This window comes from Astatotilapia calliptera, chromosome 7 (genome assembly GCF_964374335.1).
Source record: "Astatotilapia calliptera chromosome 7, fAstCal68.1, whole genome shotgun sequence".
Taxonomy (NCBI): domain Eukaryota; kingdom Metazoa; phylum Chordata; class Actinopteri; order Cichliformes; family Cichlidae; genus Astatotilapia; species Astatotilapia calliptera.
The window spans coordinates 21,566,162-21,590,289 of record NC_137428.1 but is presented as its reverse complement, the minus strand read 5'-3'; the positions used below and the strand labels follow the sequence as shown (position 1 = coordinate 21,590,289).

The window sequence follows — 24,128 nt, the reverse complement described above, 5'->3', positions numbered from 1 at the left end:
GTCCAATTTTTTTTACTTAATAAACTTAATCTGTACAACAGATAGGCAGGTTGTAATACCTTCATGTGTGGTATAGTCAGACCAACAATATAATAATTAAAGACCACTGACAGAGACCAAAGATAAGTCCTAAACATGCACCGTCTCTTTATTAAAGTGTCTTTATTAAGTATGATAACAGGTGTGTATCATATCAAAGTAATTATTGTAAATCTAATATTTAAAATCTAATATCAGTAAACATGTCACTTAAACACAGTAAAGCACATCACAAAAGTCTGAGACCCATTAAAGATAGCAGTTACATTTAGCAGCACTAGTTTGGCTGGTCAATTGATTTACCTCCTAATGCTTATGGGATGTCCAACTTTAGTGCCATTTGTTGTCCCCTATGCATTTCAATTAAAGGCTTTTGGCAGACCTCTCACTCCAGCAGTGCCGAGATACAAAGTAACTGTTGCTTTTACTGCTTGGTTCCATCTTTTAATTGCACTTTTATACATTTGCTTTTATTTAGCATTATGTTTAAAAAAAAAAGACCCTTATTTTAAGATAAATGTGTTTAAATTCAATTTACCAATTACATTCAAACTAAACATGCATTTCCTACATTTTGTGCATTCTATCAAAAAGGTTAGTGTATAGAATTGTCATCATTTTTAGTATTACTCATTGAGCAAAATAATGAAAATGTAAATACTTGAAACAAAATAATCCTTACGTCTTCCACGTGTAAGGAAACTCCAGACTCTGTCCAAAGAGGAGACAGCTGAGGTTGACATGGCTATCTTTGCAATGGCATTCGTCCCCAATTTCCTAAAATCAAGCACTTTTATGTTCTTCACCTTTTGTTTTCCTATCTGTTGCTTTCCTTTTGTCATAAAAACCAACTTAAAGTGCAATTAAGAAATAAGAGAATGAGAAAAGACAGCGAGGCTGCATACTCTTTGAAACCATTCAGGAAAAAAACTCAGTTTTGATTCAGTCATGTAACTAGGGCGTGAGTTATTGACAGAGGAATACAGAGCACTGAGATCTGGTGCCAGACACTCATTAGGGAGAGAGATCCTCTGTCCCTGGCCTATTAATGATGCAAGGGAATCTCCAAATAGTAATTTTTTCCATGTTGTTGGTCAATCTCTATCAACAAAATATACTTTATTTTTTAAATGTACAGCATAAAATGTTACATATTTAATAAAATTTGTCAGCAGCACTGCTTTGATTGTGTACTTTTGCACATATATTTAAGCCATCTGCCACAAATCATGGAAGATCTCAACCTGATGAATCATTATGAATGAAGTCACTGAAATATATGCCAATCACATAGAGCCTCAATAGGACTAGAAAAGCAACTTTTACAGGTCATAGTACAAAGCTTTCTGCTCTTCAGCCATTAATGTGTCATGTGAAGCTAAAAGGTGTTAATGACGGATCCTCAGTACATGAAGGGGCAAATCAATCATTTTAAAAACTGAAGCAGTGGCAGCTTTTGTCACGCTGCTTAAAAATATGAAAAAAATCGACTATATTTAGTTTGATGGAGAGCTGCACAATTAATCACATTTTAATATCCATCCCAATTTTCGCTTCCAATAATTAAATTAAGTTTTTGAAGTCACCAAGTAACAGCAAATCAAGCGATACCTAAATCAGCGCCAAGTTAATGCCTCCACGAGCCGATCACAGCTGTTCCCAGCACGGTGCAAGTTTCCTGGACTAGTATGGATAAGTAATACTACAGATAGACAGATAACCAAAGTCAAAGGTGAACATCACCATCCATTGTTAGGAAATAATTTTAGTGATGTTAACCAAGAGGAAATCATAGAGTGCTGAAGAGCTGTTGTTGCACTGCAAAGCAACACGAATTAAAGACTTTATATTTTGCCTCTAGGAGAGGCACGTAGGTCAAGTGGACCTCATTGTCTGCAAAAATGTTTTAATTACCAGGATTGTAGCTCAATGTAAATGTATTTCAGTTAGTGTTACGTTTTGGTGAAACTTGATTCATTATTTACAAATTTTCTTCTGAGAAATTCACTGAATTTACATGAACGAGGAGGACAAATTTTATCTTTATGCTAAAAATCTGTACATTAGCTGCAATGTAGCACAACATGGATGTTAAAGCACTGTTATGTTCACACGAAAGTGTAATAAAAACATTTTTGTCACTAAAAATGAATAATCAGAATCTCAATACAGATTAAAAAAAAATAGTGATAATCATTTTGGCTCTAGTGTGATGTGCAAAACATCCAGAACGACAACTTAAAACCCAAAGAATGCTCTTTAAAAAGGTGCAATAAGTGTAAGTATTTTATGCATGTATGCAGGGATCATGCAATTATCAGACTAACCAATCGGGCCAATCCTTTTTCACTTATCAGTATCAACATTCTTCTTTCACTCCTCACTGATCCCCCACCTAAAAAACTGACTGTTTACATATCACGAGTAAAATCCTACCAATGCTGAGCAAACAGTAACATTTGGAAGCAGCTCTGATGATCGAGCAAAGCTGTGGTTTGAAGGTGGGCAGATATTGCTGAACTTTCAAAAACCATCACAATCGCCTCTGCTGAAGTTGCAGCACCACACCAGCTGCCCTGATGCCCATGTGCCAAATTAATTAAATCAGGCTAAGAAAGACAATTTGCATCACTTAGCGTCCAAAACAGCTGTTACATGCTGTTGCAAGGCAGTGACCTCTTCTAGAGTAAGCTATTCATACATCATAAACTTTTTAAAATCACTGTACAATCATTTCACTTTATTCATAATAGCTACAGGCAGAGTTGAGACTAACACATACCAAAGCTATCTGACAACACTGCAGTGTCTGCAGTTCTTCAAACACTGACCCATGTCAGAGTGGGTTACCAGAAAAAGGTCTCAATGCTTCCAGACAGTTAGTCACATCTTTTTCACTTTGATTTAATTTGCGGAAAAGCCACGTTACATTTCCTGTTGATGGTGTTAACTGTTAATGGCAATGAGGCAAAGAAATTGTACCCACAGTCAAGAAACGCAGAAAAATCAACACCACAATACAGAAATATACCTTTTCATGCTGAGTGTAAAACACACCAATTTAGAGCCATCTGAGAAGTGGAGAAAGTTTGCCAGCATTTTCACAATCTGAAACCGCGTGAATTGTAAGACCGCAAAATGTTTATATGATATTTCACAGAATAAGTGCATAAATAAACCGCGTTTGATGAAACTGGACTTTTGTGACTTACTTTGGTTAGGGAAAAAAAAAGAACCTACAGATATTATTGACACTAATGGCCCACAGCATTTTATCGCAAGTCAGCAACATATCAGCATTATCCATTTGAGCTTAATGCCCTAGAATCAATATCAAAATTGAGACTGTTTATAAAAGCTTTAACTCTGCATCTTTTTCAGTCCATTAACACTCGGTGGCAATGAAGAAATTTGTGCTTGTGTTGAAGTTTCTAATCAGACAAGTACTGATAGGTTTTTTGATTTAAAAAAAAAAATGTTTTGGAGATACTAATAATTAATAAGGTTCTTTGAGGCAAAGTTAATATAGTAAAACCATGAAAACAACATTTAGGTCTGATTGGAATCCTAAATCTTGTTCACATTGAGCCAACTCTGCGGACTAAAGGACTGCAGGAACACTGTAATAGGATCCTTTCATTTAAAGCTGCCATCACCCTAGAATCCAAACCGGCAATGCACAATGCTAAAAGTTCTGCTTAGTGCTGCAAATTCAGGTGGAACCATGTATCTCTTAAATTATATTCAAACCACATAGAGGCAGATGAGAGAAGGAGAGCTGTGAGAGAAAGAAGACAAAGGGTACACAATAATCTGCTAGCTTTCAAATCCACTGCCATACCTGCGTAAACAAAGCACAGAAAGGTCAAAAGGAACATTTAATTTTATGCATTTAACAAAACCCTCAAACAGCACTGAATAAGGTCACTTTCACTGCTATCTCAAAAGCATTTGATACATAATTTCTTACTCCACTCAGCCTCACTTCAAACATCAACAGAGTCCCTCCAGCTGTTAAACAGCAGACACTGCAAATTCCAGCAGGAGCATATTCAGTGCAACTCTTTTCTGCTGTTTACAAGTGACAAATGATCAGATCTCAAAAGCGTTTATTCCTTGTGGACAGAGTAAGCAAAACATCATCAGACACAGAAAGTTTGCCATTTCACCAGGCCCTTTCCTCCTTTCTCCTAAGAAATGTAGATGCATGTGTTCAGCTGGCCTCAGCTCCTGTTAGGAGTACAGTTGCCTTGGAAACCAAACACATCACCATGGAAACACAGGACAGCCTATAAAGATTGCTGTTATGTAAGAACAGCTGTGGGCCAACATCACACTCCAAGGCAGTCAGTGTCAGAAAGCACAACTTGGAATTAATGTGCCACTCATTTAACTAGTTTGGCCATTCGCTATCAGACCACAAGACTACAAGAAAAGAATTCCACTTCCACTACGGTGCCATTTAGAGTATGATAGCAGTATATCCGGTTGCTTTTGCTCTTGGTTTCTTAGTCTGAAGTAGTCCAGGATTTTTAGTAGATGCACCTATAATGTCAATTTCAAGCTCCTATGTTGCCTCATTTTCAAGTTATTTCAGTGCATTTAGGTGTCCAAGCCATTCACCCACTCACCCTCCCAGGTGACAACAAGGCTGAGAGGTAAATATGTCTATCCTGGTTGTTATAATTTAATCTTACAGGAATTATTTTGGAAGCAAAGTTAATATCATCAATCATGCAGTAATGGATTAAATAGGACATTTTGGCTTTTGTAACCACACCCACTGGAAAATCCGTATTGGAAAGTGCTCTGTAGTTGCTGAATAGAGCTCAGGGAGTGTTTAAAGACTACCCTGCAAATGCCGGGGACTTTATAGCTACCTTTACTATCATCACTTCATCTCAGCAGTGTGTTCTCCGCCTTAACTAAAAATAAGGGACACAGAGGTTTGTGTAAAAATGTATTAGCTGCTACAAGACTAGCTGTGGGGTGGAGATGTGAATAATGATCTTTTGATACTGCATACTGGAGAGACAACAACTATGTTAACCCCAGCCTGCAGCAAAGGCAATCAGAAACAGAACTGAAGACTAAGAAACTCTGCTCTCAGGCAAGCTCTAGCTGATGAACAGTGTCAGACTCCCTTATCGCCAACTGCAGTAATGGCAAAATCCCCTTGTTTGAGGTCTCTCTTTTAACAGGGTGCTAAAGCTGATAAAAGAGCACATTTGGTTTCACACTGACTGAGGAAAGTGTGATTTTTTTTAAACAGCATTTGATTCAATATACGCCAAACAAATAAACCTTAGAAAACCCTGCAAATTACTTAATAAAAATAAGCACAAAATTTTAGATAAATAAGGTAGGGATCAGGGCAATATATTTACCGAACTAATGGCACACCTGACAAATTAATGTCCTATAAAATCTTATCCTGCCAAAAAAGAGCCATGCTACAGAACTTTCACCAGTAACTACCAATAGCCTGATACAGACTGAAAGTGACAGTCTGTCCACAGTTTTAAAGTATCACAACAAAATACTCCAGATCCTAAAAAAAAAAAAAAAAAAAAAAAAAAAAAAAAAATTACACATAACATATAATGTAATTACAAGGAGGTATTTCTGTAGTCTATTGATACTAGATAGTGGAAAAGGGGTGGGATTAAATAAGCTTATGCTTCTTCCTGCTCCTTTTTGAACATGGACGTTATTTGGAGTTGTGGTTGCTCGTTTTCCTTTTGTTTGCTTTGTTCATTTGTCTCTTTTAATTCTATTTTTTTTATACTTTTTCAACATGTTCAAAATAAAGATTCAATCAATCAATCAATCAATCCTAGTCACGACCTTCTACAATATACATTTTTACCCTTAAACAGGAAGATAAACAATAAGCTGTTGTACTAAGCAAATAACCACATTCTCTCTTGGTGACTGATGTTTTGAACTCTTTTGACAACACCCGATACAGATGTTTCCATACTCCAGAGACTGATAAGACAATGATGGGCAGAAAAACAAAAACACAGACGAGGTGGCACATGAAGACCAGCCCCGGGCTTTCTCATCTCTGTGCGCCCGGCTCTTAATAAAAACTCCCAACCACTCAGTGTGTTCGTGCACACTTCAGTGTTATCATAATTTACTTTTGAGAGACGGAAGCTTGGACTAAAACCATCTTTTCCACATGACTAAGCTAAGACTAAAAGATCTATTTTGTTGTGTCCAAAAATATGCCAATCAAATGAGAGACTGAAAAGATTTGTTCAGGGGCAGGAAAAGAAAAACAAACAAACATAGAAACAGAAAGACCATTACTACTTTTTATCTGTTTTCAGCCATTTGACAGATGCTCTGAGACAATAACTCCTTATATCTCCAAGCTGGATGCCTATCATCACTGGGAATAAAGAATCCAATAGTAACTCTTGTATTTCTGCGTGTGTGAAAGCGTCATCTCTAGCTGCTATTACCAGAAAGAATGCATTAGGTGTCATTCCAGCTCTGCCCAGTGCATGTTGTCTTGTCTTGTTTTGTGCACTCCACTGAAAATTAAAGAAGCTGTATCAACAAAGCAATCTACCAGCACTTTTAGAGACTATTTCATTCTCATTAAATTAAACAAGCTAACGTGTTAAAATCAAGAGGCAGCAAATCAAATACACAATGCTGCTCTCATTAGCCATGTTTACACGTGCAAAATGTAAATCTAATTAAAACCTGTAATATAACGTCATTGTTTACATAGAAACTAAACCAAGTGATCTGACCATTACCTGCATTTACACACATCCAAGCATTTGACAAGCGCAGAATAGTCTAACTTTCTGGAAAACAGTAGAAGCAGTTGTCTTTTCCAATGTAAACAAATGCCGCATGTCACAGATTTCAGCTTCTCCCCTCTCTAACATTTGTGAAGTTTGTGTTATTTTTCCTTTTTGAACAGACCTTCAACTTGTTTTTGTTGTGTTGATGTAACAGACATGTAGAGCAAGAATAATTTCACCCTGAACACTGGAAGAACTATTTACATACAGATCAAACCGATTAACAATTGGAAATTTTAATCACCTTAAAGGAGCATGATCACATAACAATCTTCAAATTGGCATGTTTACACTTCTTTTTAATGCAGACAGGCTTTTAATGAGGTTGCTTGTGCCCATGTAAACAAGGCTATTGACATTAATTTACATTAATACTATTTTTTTCCTTGATCAGAAATAATGTCAAAAAAAGAGGAGGGGGCATTTAAACTAGGGCTGCCACAAACGATTATTTTGATAGTCGACTAGTCACCGATTATTTTTGCGATTAGTCAACTAATCAGATCATCATCCATTGGACGTAAAACGTACAGCTTATTGCACCAGCAACATCTGCTCTTATATAACTATCATTAGCTTACAGCTTTAAGTGTTTAAGGTATGTGGTAACTAAAAATAAAGACAAGATGATAGTTTATTCAATTTTAATGAAATTTGCAATTGTTTCGGTGAAGTTTAATAAACTCCTTGCTATCTAAAATATAACAGGACACCGGAGTAAATTCTCGAGCATCTCACACTTCTGATAATCAGTTGTCTGCTTGATGTTTATTCAGCTGTGTAAAAACGATAACTTTAGTCTCAGCCAAACCGATTTACTCAGGAACAAATAAAATACTAAAAAAAAAAAAAAGCCAAACACTAACATTTTTAAGTTATCTAAGTGACTTATATATGTTTAACCTGAGTAGCGAAAGACGGCGGTGGGTTTGAAAACGATTTGCTGGGAGTCCGGTGCTCTCACGGGCTCCAGTGAGCCTTGCCCTCAGCTAACTATCGAGCTAGTGGGTAACAGACGTCTCCGAAAACGTCAGAGCGCTTTGAAAATATGTGGTGTCCTGATAAACTGAGCAGATATTTGAGGTTTACACAGCTACATTCTCACCTGAAAATATGTTAAACGTTTATTTTGTGACCAGAAAGAATAATAAGAGTAATATCAAAACTAAGTAGCTGCCGCCATTGTTGGAAACTGAGCTGGGCTGCGCTATGAATTCTGGGACACAGTTTCTTCTTCTTCGGGGTTTAACGGCAGCTGGCATCCTTGTACATGCAGTGCTGCCATCTTCTATTTCAGTCCGTTATTACACTCTTAAATCCTACTACTTATTCCTGCGTCTTTTGGGATCTTACAAAGCTTCAAACGACGCGTCGACTATTAAATCAGTCGTCGACGATTTTGATAGTCGACGTAATCGTGACTAGTCGACTAATCGTGGCAGCCTTAATTTAAACAAGTAATTCCTTTTTTCCATTTCATATTCAAACATAGGACTTAAGAGTCAAAGCTAAGTGAAATCTTGAAATCTTATTTTTCAAAATGAGACAACTTTTTTTGGTCCATTTTTTGGGGCTTTTTAAAAAACTTTGCATTTCTTGATCATGCGGTTGAAGCGAATCGCAGGAAATGTGAGAGGGGGAAAAAACAAAACAAACAAACAAACAAAACCACAGAATCGACATGCAGCAAGGAGTCTGCTTAGATCCCAGGGTACTCCAAGCACAGCTTGGCCAACGTCGACCCCTTAAGCATCAAGCATTTTTTACATTTATATTTTTTGTTAAATGCACACACTACAAACAAGGCGGGAGTTACACTGTGTTGCAAAAACAGATTAACTGCAGCCGAAACTTATATTTAAATTAAACTGAAATTTCTTTGCTGGCATCTAAGACATTATAATTTGTTGCTCTCTCACTGGTATAGGCTGTAAAAGTGGGCACTAAACTCTCCCTCTTTCATTTGTGCAGTGATGCATCCCAGCCAACACGGCTCCGACGTTCCATCTGTGCCTCACAGGGAGTGTTTCAGCAGGCTGGTAGTGCTATATTTACTGTGTGCTACATTAACTGCATCACCCTCAGTGGGTCGATGAGTATGGAAACGATATCTTTTGTAACTGCCATGACAAGGTGAGACACTTTTTAACCCTACTGTGAAAATGCAGTTCAAGATTCATCTGCCTGTCGTATGTCACATGGGACAGGGTGGTGGAAGACCATTCTCTGAAACAACACACTCCTCCCTGTGCAGCTTCCCTAGCATTACACTAAGGCCTATGCTATTCTGTATGCATGCATCTGCCAGCTAAATATGCAACCTAAACACAGCTGCATCAAATTGACATGATCTTTGGTGACCTCTATGGTGCAAATTAAAGTTCACCAATGACCATTTTCACATCTGCCACTACCACCTGAGATGCTGCTATAACTGATCACATATGGAGAGGAAGGAAGGAAAAAGTGAAACGGCGAGAAGGGAGCTAAAATGAGGAACACATTTTCAGCTGCACTGAAGTCAAGCGTGTAGGTGTGGGGAGTGGGAGTTAAACACAGTAAGTGTGTATGTGAAGTAGTTCAGTGTGTATCGAGGGTGGCAGCAGACTGACGAAGCTAAACACCATCCTCTGGGAGTTTCGCTCATTCTGGCAGAGTTACCAAATCCAGGGAGTTACCGTGCCTCAACACATACACTCACAGACAATTTATCTTGGCAGTTTGGCTCTGATAATCCTCATACAGTACAAAGTGGGGGAAGGGACTTCCCAGCAGACTTTATAAACAAGCCAGACACAGCCACAGCTTAGGGGCTCTGTTCGAAAGCATGGGCCTCAAAACAAATGAGCAACTGTATTGAGATTGACCATCTTTCAATCATCCTTATTCAAGGTGAACATTTAAGGCTACAAGTAGATATTTTCTATCATTGTTTTAGTGCACAAATATGACAAACCTTTTTGTGAGCAACACCACGTTATCAAAAGGTGATCAATTTACAGTTGTATAAGCCACACTAATAAATGAAATTTATCCTTTAAGGATATATTTAAAACAACAACAACAACAACAACAAAAATCTATGTGGTGTGGTACCCACTCCAGATGCCATGCACATCAAGCCATAACACTTTTAGGCTTTCAGCTAGCCCTCATTTCTGTACTATACATTTCAAGCTTTCCATTTGACAGAATGCATTATTCCACGCGTTTCTCTTGCTCTCTTTTGAAAACCCTGTTTATTATTTAAAAGTGTGTGCGAGCCCATATTATCATGCAGGACATAAAGCTGTCTGACCTAGCACAGGAAACTGCTCCATCACCAGCACACACACAGCTGGAAAGAACCCAAATTTCTCCCCCACTCTTTGGAAACACACCCAGACTAGAGTAAGACCTGCACGGCGAGGAGCCTCTGTCCGACTAAACCTATCGACCCGAACAGCTAGAGGGGTCCAAATTACAACGCAACGGTAACTCTGCGCCAATAAATAATAAAATAAAAAATACCACCTCCACCATCACAGGCCTGCTAGGAAAGAATGCTAACGATACTTAGTGTAAAACATTCTGACTACCAAAGTGTGGGGTCCAGGGGAGCAGCTGAGCCCATGTGAATTGTTTAATAAAGGACAGTGAAACGCAGAAACAGTCGTTTAACAGTGCACAGCAGCGTCTGTGCAGACTCCCCCGCTCAATGGCAACATGCTAGCAAAACAGAGCCGAGCCTCACTGAACACACAGCGAGAAAGACACCGATATGAAGAAGCCGCCACGGATAAACACCGTCGCTGAAATGCAAACCAAGTTGATTATATCACCGCTTACCCTCTCTTTGATGAAATGGTGATATCTAAGCAGGACAACGGTTTTCGCTATTTTTCCTCACGGTGGGGTTTATCTCTCTGCGCTTGTCGTCCCCGCGTCGTCGCTCCGCCCAGCCGCCATCATCCTCACTTGGGTGCGGCAAACGGCCTAGTCCGTCCCTCGCTATTGGTCGTCTGGGAGCACATGTTAACCCATTGTAGCCGCTGATTGGAGGGCGAGTTATCGGCCCGCCCCGCAGAAATGGCTGGATTTATATTTCAGTGTTGAAACTTAAAGCCTATTAAAACGAAGGGTACGCACCTGAAACCTGTCGCAAATGTTTATTTTTAATCAGCTTTACTCACAGCTACACTGCAGTGTAATTTTATTAAAATATATGCTGCAAATGTCATGTAACTCACTTCAGTCCCAGCTTAGATATTTTGGGAGCAGCACTGTATCACTTGCTACTCTTGACCTCCCAGGATTGTGCCATTGGATGCTTCACTGATCATGGTTAATGATGGTTTGTGGTAATATTCATTCATAACTTCCTCTGAGTGTGCTTGAAAAACAGTGGCACAAAAAAAACCCATACTGAAAATGGTGCATGTTTTTAGAACAGTAGTGGAAGTTTGTGATCATGTTGTGATTTGATTACATAATTTAAACATGCATTTGCTCATTCTCAGAACTCATTCAAGTGCACCAAATATATTAAGTAGTGATGATCTCTTGTAGGCTAAACATGAGGTAAGTAGAGGAGTTCGCTAAGGTTACTCTTGATTCTTTGCATCCAACAAAACTGTTGGTGCAATCAGCAAACTTGCAGTCATATTGATTTGATGATGATACCATGGAGGCCACTGACAGGGAGTGGGGTTAACAACAGTCATTGTAGGGTATATCTGTCGACAATCGGACACATTGGAAAGCTGGCAGCCAGGGGGCGCAGTTAACTCATTTGGGATAACTGCAGCAGGCTGTTTTTTCTATACAGTCTATGGCAGTAGATGTGAGGGCAATGGTTCATGTAAACATATTGACATGTTCACTATTTGCCACTAGATGGTACTGCTTTGTCAGACTTCAGGCAGACACCTGCTGCAGAGCAATACTGGTTTGCAGCGCTGGTAGGGCATAACATTAGAGTGTTCAAGGTATTCAGAAACATTTCTAAATGAGATTTGAAATTGACACTGTGCTGTTGTGTGGCACAGATGACTGTTTCTATTACTGCGGTCCAGTGTAAAATTAAAAGAACACAAACATATATAATCTAGCACCACATACTTACTGTAGCCTTGCTGCCTCAGGCAAACATATCAGCTGCCTTAGTTGTTTTGGTGTTCATAACTAGGCGTTGAATTCAGAGAAGTACCTAGGCTTTGTAAAACAAATACCATGCGTTTCATTGTGCATGGCTTATTAGAAAAGGAAAATAAGAACAAAAAGTAAATACAGAGGAGAGACCAGCTAAATAAGGAGCCCAAAAAACTCCTTTCCTCTTTCACTTCTGCACGCCTGTGATAAAATCACACATGAATTCAGCATTCAAGGGTCCAATTTCCCACAGACTGCTTACCAGATGACTAAAAAAGTCACAAGAAAAGCTCACTTCTCTGCCATATGTTGTTATTATTATCATCATTTTTATTTCAGCACCATGAAGTGTACCAGTCACGCTCTTCAACTGCTCTTGTACTGATATTATAGATCACATGGTTACGTTTTTTACGGCTTAATTTCTTTAGAATTGCACTACTTAGCATTTGAATGTAAGAACAAGCCCAGCAAAACATTCTGAGTTTGCTGGGCTTACTTTCAATGCAAATGGACCACTGGCAGAGCTGGCTTCTGACTCTTGTGGCGTTAATCCTGTCCCGTACCAGTTGACACACACACACACACGCACTCTCCTCTTTACTGATCTCAGACCAGCACTGGCCCTTCCACTGTTGGGAATAATTGCGGTCTGCCTTGTAGCATGGATACACCGACGAGGGACTCTAAATATATCCAACCAGTGTGTCTGAAGGGCTTGGGCATGAAGATCATATACTTACACTGGAAAGCTACACCTTGCTCTATTAATTTTTCTGCTCTATTGTGTGCCAGTGTGTGTAAGTATATGTGCATCTACTTAGTGCTCTGACACTCACTCTCTTGCTTTTTTCATTTCATGCAATCATTTGATATTCCTATCAACAGCAACAGGAAAATAAGATTCTTTAATCCATATATCGGTCTTTTTTTAACACTAACAAACATAAGTTTGGACGTCTATTTAAACAAGGTGAGGCAGACAAGCTCAGAAAGACCTAGAAAAACAAGCATTAGTAAATCTAATATGATGTAAAATGCAGGTCTTTTAAGTGATAGCAAATCACTCGAGCTGCAGCATTACATTTAAGTTAGCATACATTCCTCCTCCTGGGTCACCTGTTTTCTCTTAGAAGCACATGTCACAGAGTGAGTGAAGATAAACCCAGCTGCTTTTCGTATTCATTTCAGGGCAGCACTGGCCGTCCCCTTTTAACTACAGCCAGCCTTCAGCTCAAAGCTCTCAAATCACCGGGGGCTGATATGAAAATAAACAATTTGTAGTTGAGCAGAAGATGCCTGGAAGCGCTGGCATGTTTAAGGGTACAGCCTAACCAACGACTTGCAATAAAGGACATTAGAGGCTTACTGCAGCTCAGCTGGGCAGGTAAAGTTCTTGGCATTTGTTGCTCAGTGAACCCACAAAGTAGTTACAGAGGTGTACTGTGATACTGTTCTATCTTGTAGCAGCAGCAATCTGTCGTTGACTCAAAGATGGTATTGTTTTCAGCTTGCGGTGCCATGGAAAGCCCCACTCCCTCCTTCTCTGTCCTGCACAACAAGACAAGGGTCAGTCTGTCTTTCCCTCTCCAGTGTGTTTTCAAGTCACTTCTCCTTCAGGAAAATATTGTGTAACCTTTGAACTTTGGCAGTGATCTTTTGAACCCTGGCAGTGATCTTTTGAACCCAGTGGTCCCACCTACAGATGGATTATTCACAAGGATGTTAACAAAAATAAAGACAATACGTGAAAAGCAGTGCAAGACTGTGAAACTTTAAAATAATATCCACAGATATAATTAGTTACATACATCAGTTAGACGCGGCTGCTGAGCCAGGTCAGTCTCTGTTAAAGTATAATGAAATATCATTAAAATATACAAATCAGTCACCTATTACTGTATAGTAAACATCCGGACTATGATCTTCCTTTGGGAGCTGCCTATTATGGTTTAAAGCTGAAAAAGAACAAATGAAACATTCATAAAAGGATAATAAAAGTGCAGCTGTGATTATTTGTTTGTGGATGACATTTGGAAACATGAGCACAATACTACACATAATATTTTGATTTTGTATTTTTATGGAGGGCTGATTTACATAAACCTAAGTAAACAAGTACCTCAATGTTACTTTTCATGACTGAGTTCGAGTAGGTCTGCTAGCTCTATCTATCTATGCATTTAAAAGTAGGGAGCTGGAACTGAAGTGACAATGCACACTGCATAAATATCAATCAAAACATATTAAAATATAATAAATAAGAAGATATTTTAGTATTTTTGAGTTGTTTATCTTTTGTTATTGTGTGTCTGCATGTGTATATATGTGGGAATGTGAGTTTTTGTAATGTGTTTTACATGCCCAGGAACTGCACAAGGAAATTACCTGGCAGCTAAACGTGATACACTACATCTTTTCCTTTTATGTAATTAATGTATTTTGGTTCCTGAAAGAAATAAATGAACAGAAACAGAAACAACATTCCAGATCTCCTATTTAACATATCCTGAGTAACCCATCTAATACATAATTTTATTTATTTATTTATTTATGTTATAAATTAAATTAAAGTTTTTACTAGCAGTATAAAATATTGTTAATACAATATCCGAGTATGTGCAGTAAATGTAAGGTGCGATAGGATTTATTTAAAAAGTGTATTTAATTTTTTTAAGTACAGTATTTCAAAATGATAGTCTTTTCAGTCTAGACAGGTCGCCTGGAAGAAAAGAAAAAAGAAAAGAGGAGCCTGTCTGAATGTGGCTGTGCGCTCTCTGGAGATACCTTGTCTTCTCGCCGCCTCCCTGTGCACCCTCCCCCTGTCTGCTGATATCTCAGCCCGGAGAGTTTTGAATCCACTCTGTGGCCTCAGTCGCCGCCATGCTGAGCTGAGAGAGAGAGCGTCAAGTCAAACTTTGTCACGCTGCCTCAACCCTCATCTCCGTACGCACCGGGAAACGTCCCACAGTGAGTACCTTTAAGTTCAGTGAAATGTTTAACCTGCGGCTATCTGCTCGGTGAAAGTAGCATCTGTGTTTTTTGTCCCCCTCTCTAAAACGCGGAGTGATTCAGGGCTGTAGCCTCGCGGCTCCGTACTCGTGCGTGCCGTCGCAGACTTCAAGCTCAGCTGCACTTGTTGCGCTGTAGCTGAAACCCCAACAGAGACAAAGGGAGGTGTGGAAAATGCATCGTTTTAGTGTTTTACTTCTAAGCCATTTTTTAAAACTCCAGCTTTCGGCTTTTACATTACTCTCTCTCGACGTTTCAGAGCAGAAAATAAGATGTTAGCAGCGGGCGGCTCTGGAGTCCATGCTGTCTTTTAATCGCAAAAACCCTCCTCTGTACTTCATTATCTCTTGTCCCCCAGCTCACACGCATTTTTTTAAAAGTATTAAACTGTTATTTTAAAATGCCAGTCTGGCACCTTAGAGGTCAGTCGAGGGTTTTCTACCCTTGGCATGCATAAATCAAGAGTGCGCTTTCACTGCAGCAACAAAAGCCCTTTATTGACAGCGCTGAAGCACACAGCCACGTAACCACAGTTTATATGAAGAGCACCCAAATGTCACCGAGTGAAATAAAGACCTGCAGCATGCACTCTGAGGCCTCTTGGGGGAGTTTTAGGAGTTCTCCAAGTTTCAGGGCATGTTGTACTACCAAGACTGGGGAGGGTCGGCAGTGACCTGCGCATGGGTTTCATCAGGAGAGCGTTTTCACCTGCATGCATGTCTAATCTTAGGTGGTGAGCAGGCTGCACTGAATAATAGGTTATGCTTTTTGTCTTCCTCCTCTCCACATTTGCCCTCTGACCTGGCAGTCCTGCATTTCTCTGTGACTGTTTTTGGTTCTTTGGTGATCCTCCCACGCCTGCTCTTGACCTTCTGTAAGCATGGAGGGAAGGATAGGGACAGGTGGCCTCTCAGACTCAAGTTCTTCTCCTGATGCCAGATGAAAGGACTGAAGGAAAACTAAAGAGGAACTTTAAAAAAATAATAATTGTTGTAATTATTGCCTTAATTATAAGTTAATCTTCCATTTTATGGGCTGGAGGAAAAAGTGTCTGTTCTGAAAACACCATGAAGAGTAGAAAATATGCATGCATGACAAGGTAGAACTAGACAATTTCAACATTTTGGCTCAAAAAAAAAATAATTTTTTTTATCTTAGTCTCAACTTACTTTTTTATGTCTAAAAGAATCTATAGGTAACGCAGCAATTGTTAGCTGCAGACTTTAGTACAACAGAAGTTGTTATAAATTGCAGTATTTGTCTTACCTCAATACGTTAATGACTGAATGCCGATCATTTGAGTTATAAACCAGCCCTATGATATTACAATGATTATATACAAGGTTGGTTTACATTGCATAAGCGCTGAAGAATTTTGGAAAGTGCCAGCATCTTGTTTTCACAGCTTTGTTAGTGACTTTACCAGCCCCGCCTCTCTCTTCTCATCGTCCAGCATCGCAGCCTTCCCTGGCGGCTTCAATATGTAATTCTTCTGCCTCGTCGATTTTCATTCCAGAGGTCCTCGGAGGGTCACATTAGGCACGGGGGGCAGACACCCGGATCTTGTCAATATGATGGGCTAGCTGGCACCAAAGCACGCCAGAATCATGTCAGGCAGGGCCTTCAGGGGGGGTTCACAGAACTAGCCAGAACAGGATATTGCTGTGTGATCATTCACCAGCAGTAGACAAATCATTAAACCACTGGCTGCCTGCTGCTGAGCGGGTCAGACATTTCTGTCTGTCACTCTGACTTTCCCTTGGATTAGAGGTTTTAGTTGTGGTTTTTTTTTTTTTTTTTTTTTAAGGTTGCCAGTGTTTCTTTCTGGGTTTGGAACATCTGCTGGAAAGAAAGGTTAATGTTGCAGAGTTAGTGTTTAGTCTAAAAGCAGTCTGGTTACAGTCATTTAAAAAAAACAACTCTTGTTTATCTCCCCGTACCAGATTAGGATGAGTGATTAGGTCATGTCTCTCTAATTGAAAGCACAGGATTCGCATGTGCTAAGTGAAATCACACAGGACACCGTTGCTTGTTAATGCTAACTGCACACAAACACGCAAACCTATCTTTAGAGTCCTTTAGGAAAGGCAATAATCAATTTAGAGCTGGTTGGGAAATCGGACATTGAGTCAGGAAGCGCTTGGCTGAATGAAAGTTTTGTTTTAAATCTGAACTTTCTGCAGAAATGTCACTTGTTATGGATGTCAGGCCTTATTTAGTTGGATGCCCTGTTTGGGTTTTCAGAACGAGCTCTCGCTGTTTTGCAGAGGAATTTGACAAAAAGTATTGAAATTGGTCCTTGCTGGAGCAGGTCCAGCATTTTTGTATAGGAAGCTTGCAGTAAGCACAAACACAGAGACACGCACACACTGTGTTTGTGTTCACATGCAAACACAACTATTCCGCCACCTTAAAGACAACACTTTTAGACGTGCCACCTTCCTTGGCATACCTGCACTGTATTTAGTATGAATTGAATAAAGTCTTAATGGCTTTTAAGGTGGCCTGAGCAATTAAGCCTTTATTATTTTTCCTTTCACTTGTCTACCAGCTCTTCTCCCTAAAAAGGCACAAAAGAATACCTGCAATTGATCTGGGCAGTGGCACCTTCCCCCTCCTGCTTTGGGAGGTTGGGGGAGTCACCGTAAAAAGGTGTTTTGTCTTTGATGCATAATCCTCATTGTTCTCCCCATCTCATTAACAATACAGTTTTCTTAAGGCAGACGAGAGCGTAAACATGATTCTTCCTTCTTTAAAGCTCAGTCCACACCTGCGTGGCGTTTGGCGTTCATACGTCGCCATTCAAGGAAATATGGGGGACGTGTGTGATGTATGGCTCATTGTTTTGGTCTTGCTGGAGTTAAAGGCTAGGGGTCAGTGGCCAGCTTGTGCTCCTCTGATGTTGAGGTGTGCTCGATGAAATGGACATCTGTGGCGGCCTCCCCCCCTCTTCCTTTGGAAACACCCAACCCCCCCTTCGTGGCACACCCTAGTATCCCTCAGGCTGGAATAATTTCCTTCTGGCTGCAGAGTAGCATCTGGTTCCACATCAGCAGCAGACAGTGGCATGTGTAGGCACTTTTATGTCTGCATGCATGGTACTGGCCATGCATAATGCACTGCTGCATTCCAGAGATCGTGTCACCATTGAATGGTGGTTTTGAGTCAGCGTAGGCGAAGGCAAACACTGGGTGTGAAACTGTGTTCTGTGTCTTTTGTTAAGCACGTTCTGAGAAAATATTCCAATAATAGTCCACACCCTTCAGGGTTTGGCTGCTGTAATGGTTTTCATTCGCCGCTATTGAAGATTGCAAGAGAGTTTAGTTGCAAGTTAGAAAGTGTGACAACCGTAATCGCGATAATGAAACTGTATACAGGAAAGCTGTGAAGATTCCCAAGGTGCTGGCCCCCGCAGCTATGACTGATAATGCTGAGAGAGCAGGAAGCTTAGTGATCCGGCGCTGTCATGCTATCGACAGCTTGTTTGATCTTTTGAAAAGGTTCCCAGCGTTGTGTTCCTGAGAGCAGGGAGCTGGGAGGTAATGGAGTTGGGAGACGACGCCTACATACAGTACATTCTGTCGCTGCGGAGAATATCACGGTGTGACACAGCTGACAAGAGGAGGGCATCTTTCATCTGAGATAAAGTAGTCGTTCTTTTGTCAAATGCTCAGCTGGGTTTGTTTAAAGAGGATAGTTTTTCTTTTGTCAGCCTGACGTCACTCAACGTTTGATAGTTCACTGACTGGATAAACAGGAAGAAGTCCCAGCTCCTCTTATTTATGTCCCCAGGATGCAAACTGTCTTCGCTGTTAACCTACGTGTGGAGTTTTTGTCGCCCGGGGCTGAATAAAGGAGTGCACCGGCTGAACCTGCAGTCCCCATTCACTCCTTAGAGAAGTGGGGGAAGAAAAAAAAAAGGGGGGGCTCCTCAACACTCGTCAACAATAGACACACTCCCACAGATGCACACACAGTCACTACCCTAACCTCCCCTTCCCCCATCTTCTCTCCCCTTACCCACCGCCCCCCACAAATTGTCCCCCTCCCCCTCCTCAGCGATTGTGTGCACTGAGGCTTTCCAGAGGCGCGATCTCAGGGCTCTCGCTCTCCGCCGGTGAGCAGTGTTTGACTGCTGCGACAGGGAGGAAAGGGAATACGAGCAGTTTCGCCTTACGCTCAGATGGAGACAGCTTGTCACTGGCATGTGCCAAAGTGAAATAGGTCTTGAATGCGAGCCCTGTCTCTCCAGCCTTTGCAGCATCTTGCGTTCCCTTTTTTTTCCTTCACCTTCAGTGTTGATCATGCTAGATGGAGAGAGAGAGAGACAGATTGCTCTTGACTGGTGAGCAGAGAGGGAGGAGGTGACAGGCTGGTTGTGCTGGATGACCAGATTTTATTATATTTTTTAAACATCTGTCATGCAAACCTTTCACGACTGTACCAGTAATAACAGTGTGTCTGAGCCACGTTGGAAGAGCTTCTGTACCTGCAGGATCTTCCCACTCAGATTATGGTAAGATTCACGTCGCACACAGCTCCGGCTGTATGCTGCCACCTAACAATGATAGATATCAACAGAATTTTATTTATTTATTTATTGTTTTGCAATAGAAGATGCCTGTCAAAGCTTGCTCTGTAGGGTGGAGAGAGTGTCCAAAATGGTGCATGCTATTTTTACCCAAATCTCATATGTGAGGTAAATAATTCAATGTGCTGGGTGTGCTGGGGCATGCAGCAAGGGAGTTTCCACATTACCTTATTTGCTTTTTGGCTGTTCACTCTGGCTGTGTGAATTAATGGAGAAACAGAAAAGGACAGTATCTTATTTATGGAAATCGGTGTTTATTGGCAGACGTGGAAAGTGTTCGTCTTCTTACAAGCTGTTCATAAATCTCCCCCCAGGTTGGATATTTAAATTTTCCTGTAGCTTGCCACAAGTTGGTCTCCTTATCTGGGTATGAAATCCTTGTAGAAACAATGCTGGGTTTTAATTTGCTCAATTTAATGTTAATTTGTTTAGACTGCAGGTGGATCACACGTCTTCTCACTTCACTTCAAAGCGTGTCGTTCTTCTAGCTCTGAGCAGGTCCTCTTTCGGCTTTGCATGTGTGGAAACCACCGGTCTTTTGGCATTCGTGTCACTTATGTATGTTTTTATTTATTTCCCTCACCACTAGCTGCTTAAATCTAGCAGCACAGTTACCGAGCCAGGATCGAGGCACTGCATCATTGTTTGCACGAGGAGGAGAAGGCGGTGTAATTTGGGGCTCTGGGTAAGGAACTCCTCGCTTTTGCAGGAAAACACCAAATGGGTCCAGCACCACAGTGGGCACGAGGTAGTTTCATACTTGAGTGTCTGCCACATTGTGCAAAACTGTGGCCTCTTGCATATTTGGAAAAGTCCAGTGTTGTAAGAAAATGTTATTTTGGAAATACTGGAAGGAAAGCTGACGTTAGATTTATCCTGGTGTCATGGATGAGTTCAGAATTATCAGCGACAACTCTGTTTGTTCTGGAGTCTATTTATCCTTTTTGGAAATAATTTCAACAACAATAACAACAGCATCTGAGGGAGCAGAGGAAATGGCCTCTAAATTGATTACCATCAATTACTTGGTTGTATACAGACAATGCACAAGATGGACTGAAGTTCAGTGAACATCTGTATGAGTGATGAAGGAAATCAATGCATCAGAGAGGGAAAAAAGATGGATGGCAGATGTAAAGTTTAGAGTTCAGGATGGAGGTGAAGAGTAGCTGTTTGCATAGATAAAAGGAGCAGGAAAAGCCACTGTCCACTCACTGACTGGCTGCTACTGGTGCCTCTGGGCTTGAGGCTGATTTACGATTGGATTGGGTGGGGCAGAGACCTTACCTTCACCCCCCCCTCATGCACATTTAGCTGCATATGAATTGGTATTTAATGTTTATCTGCTTACAGGAGCTAAGTCCCACTCCTGCAGGTTGTAATCTGTGTCACGTTAACACATAACTGAGTATAATCTATAAATCTGATGTGCTGCTATCATAATCTTTTAAGGTCAGATAAGCTGAGGAGCTAATGCCAGGTTTGGAGATGGAGCATCAGCCAGCGGGACACAGACAGGATACGCCTCATCTGATCAGCTTATTAAACTTTCAGATTCAGAATCCTGGCAGCAAAGTTAATCTGCTGATTTATGATTTATGTGCATATGTAAATGTGCATCATTAGAGGGGCATTATCTAAACATTTTTTTCAATAGATTTGTATGGTATTTTTTAACACCTTGTTGATAATTATCTTTTGACCTTTTCATAAGGATGATTGATGAATTATTCATCCTTTGATCCTGGATTATAACCAGCCCCACTGATTCATAGTGTCTGTTCACTACCCGGTGGGCTCCTTGGTGCACTCTATTTATGCTAGCTAGCTGGCTGGTTGGATGCTTTGGTAGCTATGGAAACAGTAAAGCTGAACAGACCAGGCCTTGCTTGGCTAATTGTGAGCAAGTCAAGTGTGTCTGCAAAAGTCAGATGTTCCCCAGCACGGACTACATGTAAGATGGTTTTTGGGGTTTAAAAAAAATTTTCTCCACAAAATTTTTGTCTTTTGGAGCCAAAGATGTGCTGAACTTTTTCACCCAAGAGAAACTGAGATGCCTGTTAATATTCTGAAGATGTCATTGGTCAAAAATGCATAGCTGTGTCTTTAAATTACATAATTTTGCTACATCTGAAATGGATGGCAGTTCTTTTTTTTTTTTAATTGACTGTTAAAACACATCTTACATTTGAATACATTTCTGAAATGGTGACTATATATGGTGTCACCCATTGAATTACTGTTACTGAATTACTATTATAAAGGTTAGCAGTTGTCAGTTTTGTTTTGTTTTTTATTGAGATAAGTGACCAAACCAAGTCAAAGTGTTAAGCTAGCTGTTATTCAATGCCTATATAAATACAAAGTGGAAACTAGAGTTAAGGCTGTAGCTCATCTGTTTAAAGGTTTATTGGATTGTGCATTTAGAGACATTCGTCTGCATGCCTTGATTGTAATCAGTAGTACTCATGAGGTACTGCTGACTTCCTATCAGCTTGAAGCAATCTGGCAGTTCTCCTCTGACCTCTGGCATCAACAAATGAACAACAGTGCCGGATTCAAGTTCACTAAAATCACCTTCTCATGCAGCAAGTTATCTTGCCCATGTCGGCATGCCAATTTAAAATAAATATAAAAAGAAAATCAACTATAGTATGTTTGTTGTGGGTGTGAAATGATTACGATAGACCAAAACAGCATTTTTATAAACATGTCTATTTCTGGTGTAATGTCAGATATTTTATCTTGGGAGTCTACAAGGATCAACTTGCTTGGAGTCACCCCCAAGTGGTCATTTGAGGAACTGCAGTTTTTTTTTGGCATTGGCTTTATTTTTTCAGTCCCGTTGTGACGCGTGTTCTGCTATTATTTACATGCAGAAGAGTGAAAGCGGGTACCCGATTGTTTTTCTCATTTCCGATGATTTACTCTAACCCAATGTTGTTGTTGTTTTTTTTTAACCTCTCTTGTAGACGTGTACTGCGACCTTAGCCCCGGGCGTCTCGCTCAACCGTTTCAGCTGTGTGAAGGAACGTGAAAAGAAGATTTAATGAATCAGTATTCGCTAGCCGACGTGATGACGGACAAGTAAGTGACTTATTGTTATTTCTCTGGAGAGCACGTTCATGTGTAGGCGTGCAAAGAACTCACAGTAATCAGGCGTTTTGTTTGAGTGAGAAGTAACCAGATGATGCTTGTTCTTGTGGTTATTTTGCTTTGCACCAGCTTGTAGGCATTCCTGTAAGTGTGTTAACCGTGCAGAATTCAAGGAGGAATGGGTTCAGATAGCGCAGAGAGATGTTTGATGTGGTTTACGGTAAGCAGTGTTGGTAAAAAGACAGTCTGCTTGGCCCCTGTAGATGTATGTCATTTGCATCGGGGGCTGATTTGCATTTTCGTTCGCTGTGCTGGTATGTTGCTGTTGCTGCTAGCAGCTCTTTATTTCCCTCACAAAACACAATCGTTTAAAGGGTTTTCAACCTTTTTCATGCTGCCTCTTCTTTTGCTTATTCTTTGTGTTCTTCATTTTGTTTCCCTTCCCCCTTTTCATTTTGCAGGTTTCTATCTATACTTGTCTGTCTCCTTTTTGTCTCTTTTGTCCACTTGGCCTTTGCTTCTCACTCCAGTGTTTGTTGGATTTGATCTGCAGAGATCTATAGAGAATTTGGGTGCAGTAGGAAAAATAATCTGCTGTCAGCAATCATTATAGGCGGAATAAGTGGTGCAGGTCAGTCAGCTGAAAGGGATGCGCACAAAAACTGCATAAAATAGGTCAAACAAGGCCCAAACTATTATGTGCTCGAGTTTACCAATTTCTCTTTCTGTTTTATAAAGCGACAGAGGGTTATATGCACAGAGTACAGTTGATAAGATTATGTTGTTAGCTGTGGGTCAGCAACTCCAGCATCTCTCCACTTATTGCTAATGCACCTGTTAACCCTTTTGAAAGTGCAACAGGAAAAGGGAGGTGTGGATCTGGTGAATCACGCTGTCTTTATACGAAGCAGGCCTTCGGGTGTCTTCCCTGGTTAACACTGGCGCTCTGTAATGTCAGCTTAAAATATGCATTTAGTTTAGTAAATCCAAATAATCCTATATTTGCCCAGAAGGGAATTTCCCTTGCAAATTAGAAGGTTCCCTCAAGGATGCATTGCAATTTTTGCCGAGCCAGACGTTTTTATAATGATTTGGATGCGGTATAAAGAAGAGAAGATATTCTTGGAAACTTTATTTTGAAAACAAGACGTGGCAGAGTTTTTATTAAGCCTCTGCTGCACGGAATCAATTGTAGCGAGGAACGGGGAGTTTCTAAGTAAGAGATGATGATATTGACAAGCTGGATGAAAGGTATCCCAGCAACCAGAAAGTGGTGGTGGTGGGAGGGTAGCTTATTGTGTGCTAGATGCTCGCCCGTGTTGTAGGATGATTGTTTGACTGGGATGAATGATAAATGTTATGTTGAAAGGAAGTGAGGGGAAAAGTTGGAGGACGTGCCCCCCGATGGTGACGGCGAACAAAGCCTCCCTCAA

General features: G+C 40.4%; 2 protein-coding genes across 45 annotated transcripts in view; one reads left to right on the top strand and one right to left on the bottom strand.

Annotated features, from left to right (window-relative positions):
* Positions 1-11,242, bottom strand: part of add1 (adducin 1 (alpha)) — a 29,727-nt gene extending 18,485 nt beyond the window's left edge. For 6 of the 35 annotated variants that reach the window (XM_080304217.1, XM_026173628.2, XM_080304225.1 and 3 more), the window contains exon 1: positions 10,695-11,242. Coding sequence is in view for 29 of the 35 variants with exons in the window: in XM_080304219.1 (XP_080160345.1) it covers positions 722-782 (61 nt within the window). In the remaining 6 variants the exon portion in view is untranslated. Of the gene's footprint in view, positions 1-721; positions 860-10,694 lie in introns of those variants that run through there. The other 29 variants (XM_080304221.1, XM_080304220.1, XM_080304223.1 and 26 more) reach the window with 16 other exon arrangements.
* A 3,565-nt stretch (positions 11,243-14,807) lies between these two features.
* The window catches only part of sema4d (sema domain, immunoglobulin domain (Ig), transmembrane domain (TM) and short cytoplasmic domain, (semaphorin) 4D), a 41,188-nt gene continuing 31,867 nt past the window's right edge, over positions 14,808-24,128 (top strand). For 8 of the 10 annotated variants that reach the window (XM_026173610.2, XM_026173607.2, XM_080304204.1 and 5 more), the window contains exons 1-2: positions 14,808-14,966; positions 22,572-22,686. In XM_026173610.2, coding sequence (XP_026029395.1) covers positions 22,649-22,686 — 38 coding nt within the window. In that variant the 5' untranslated portion in view covers positions 14,808-14,966; positions 22,572-22,648. Of the gene's footprint in view, positions 14,967-19,112; positions 19,525-22,571; positions 22,687-24,128 lie in introns of those variants that run through there. The other 2 variants (XM_080304206.1, XM_080304202.1) reach the window with 2 other exon arrangements.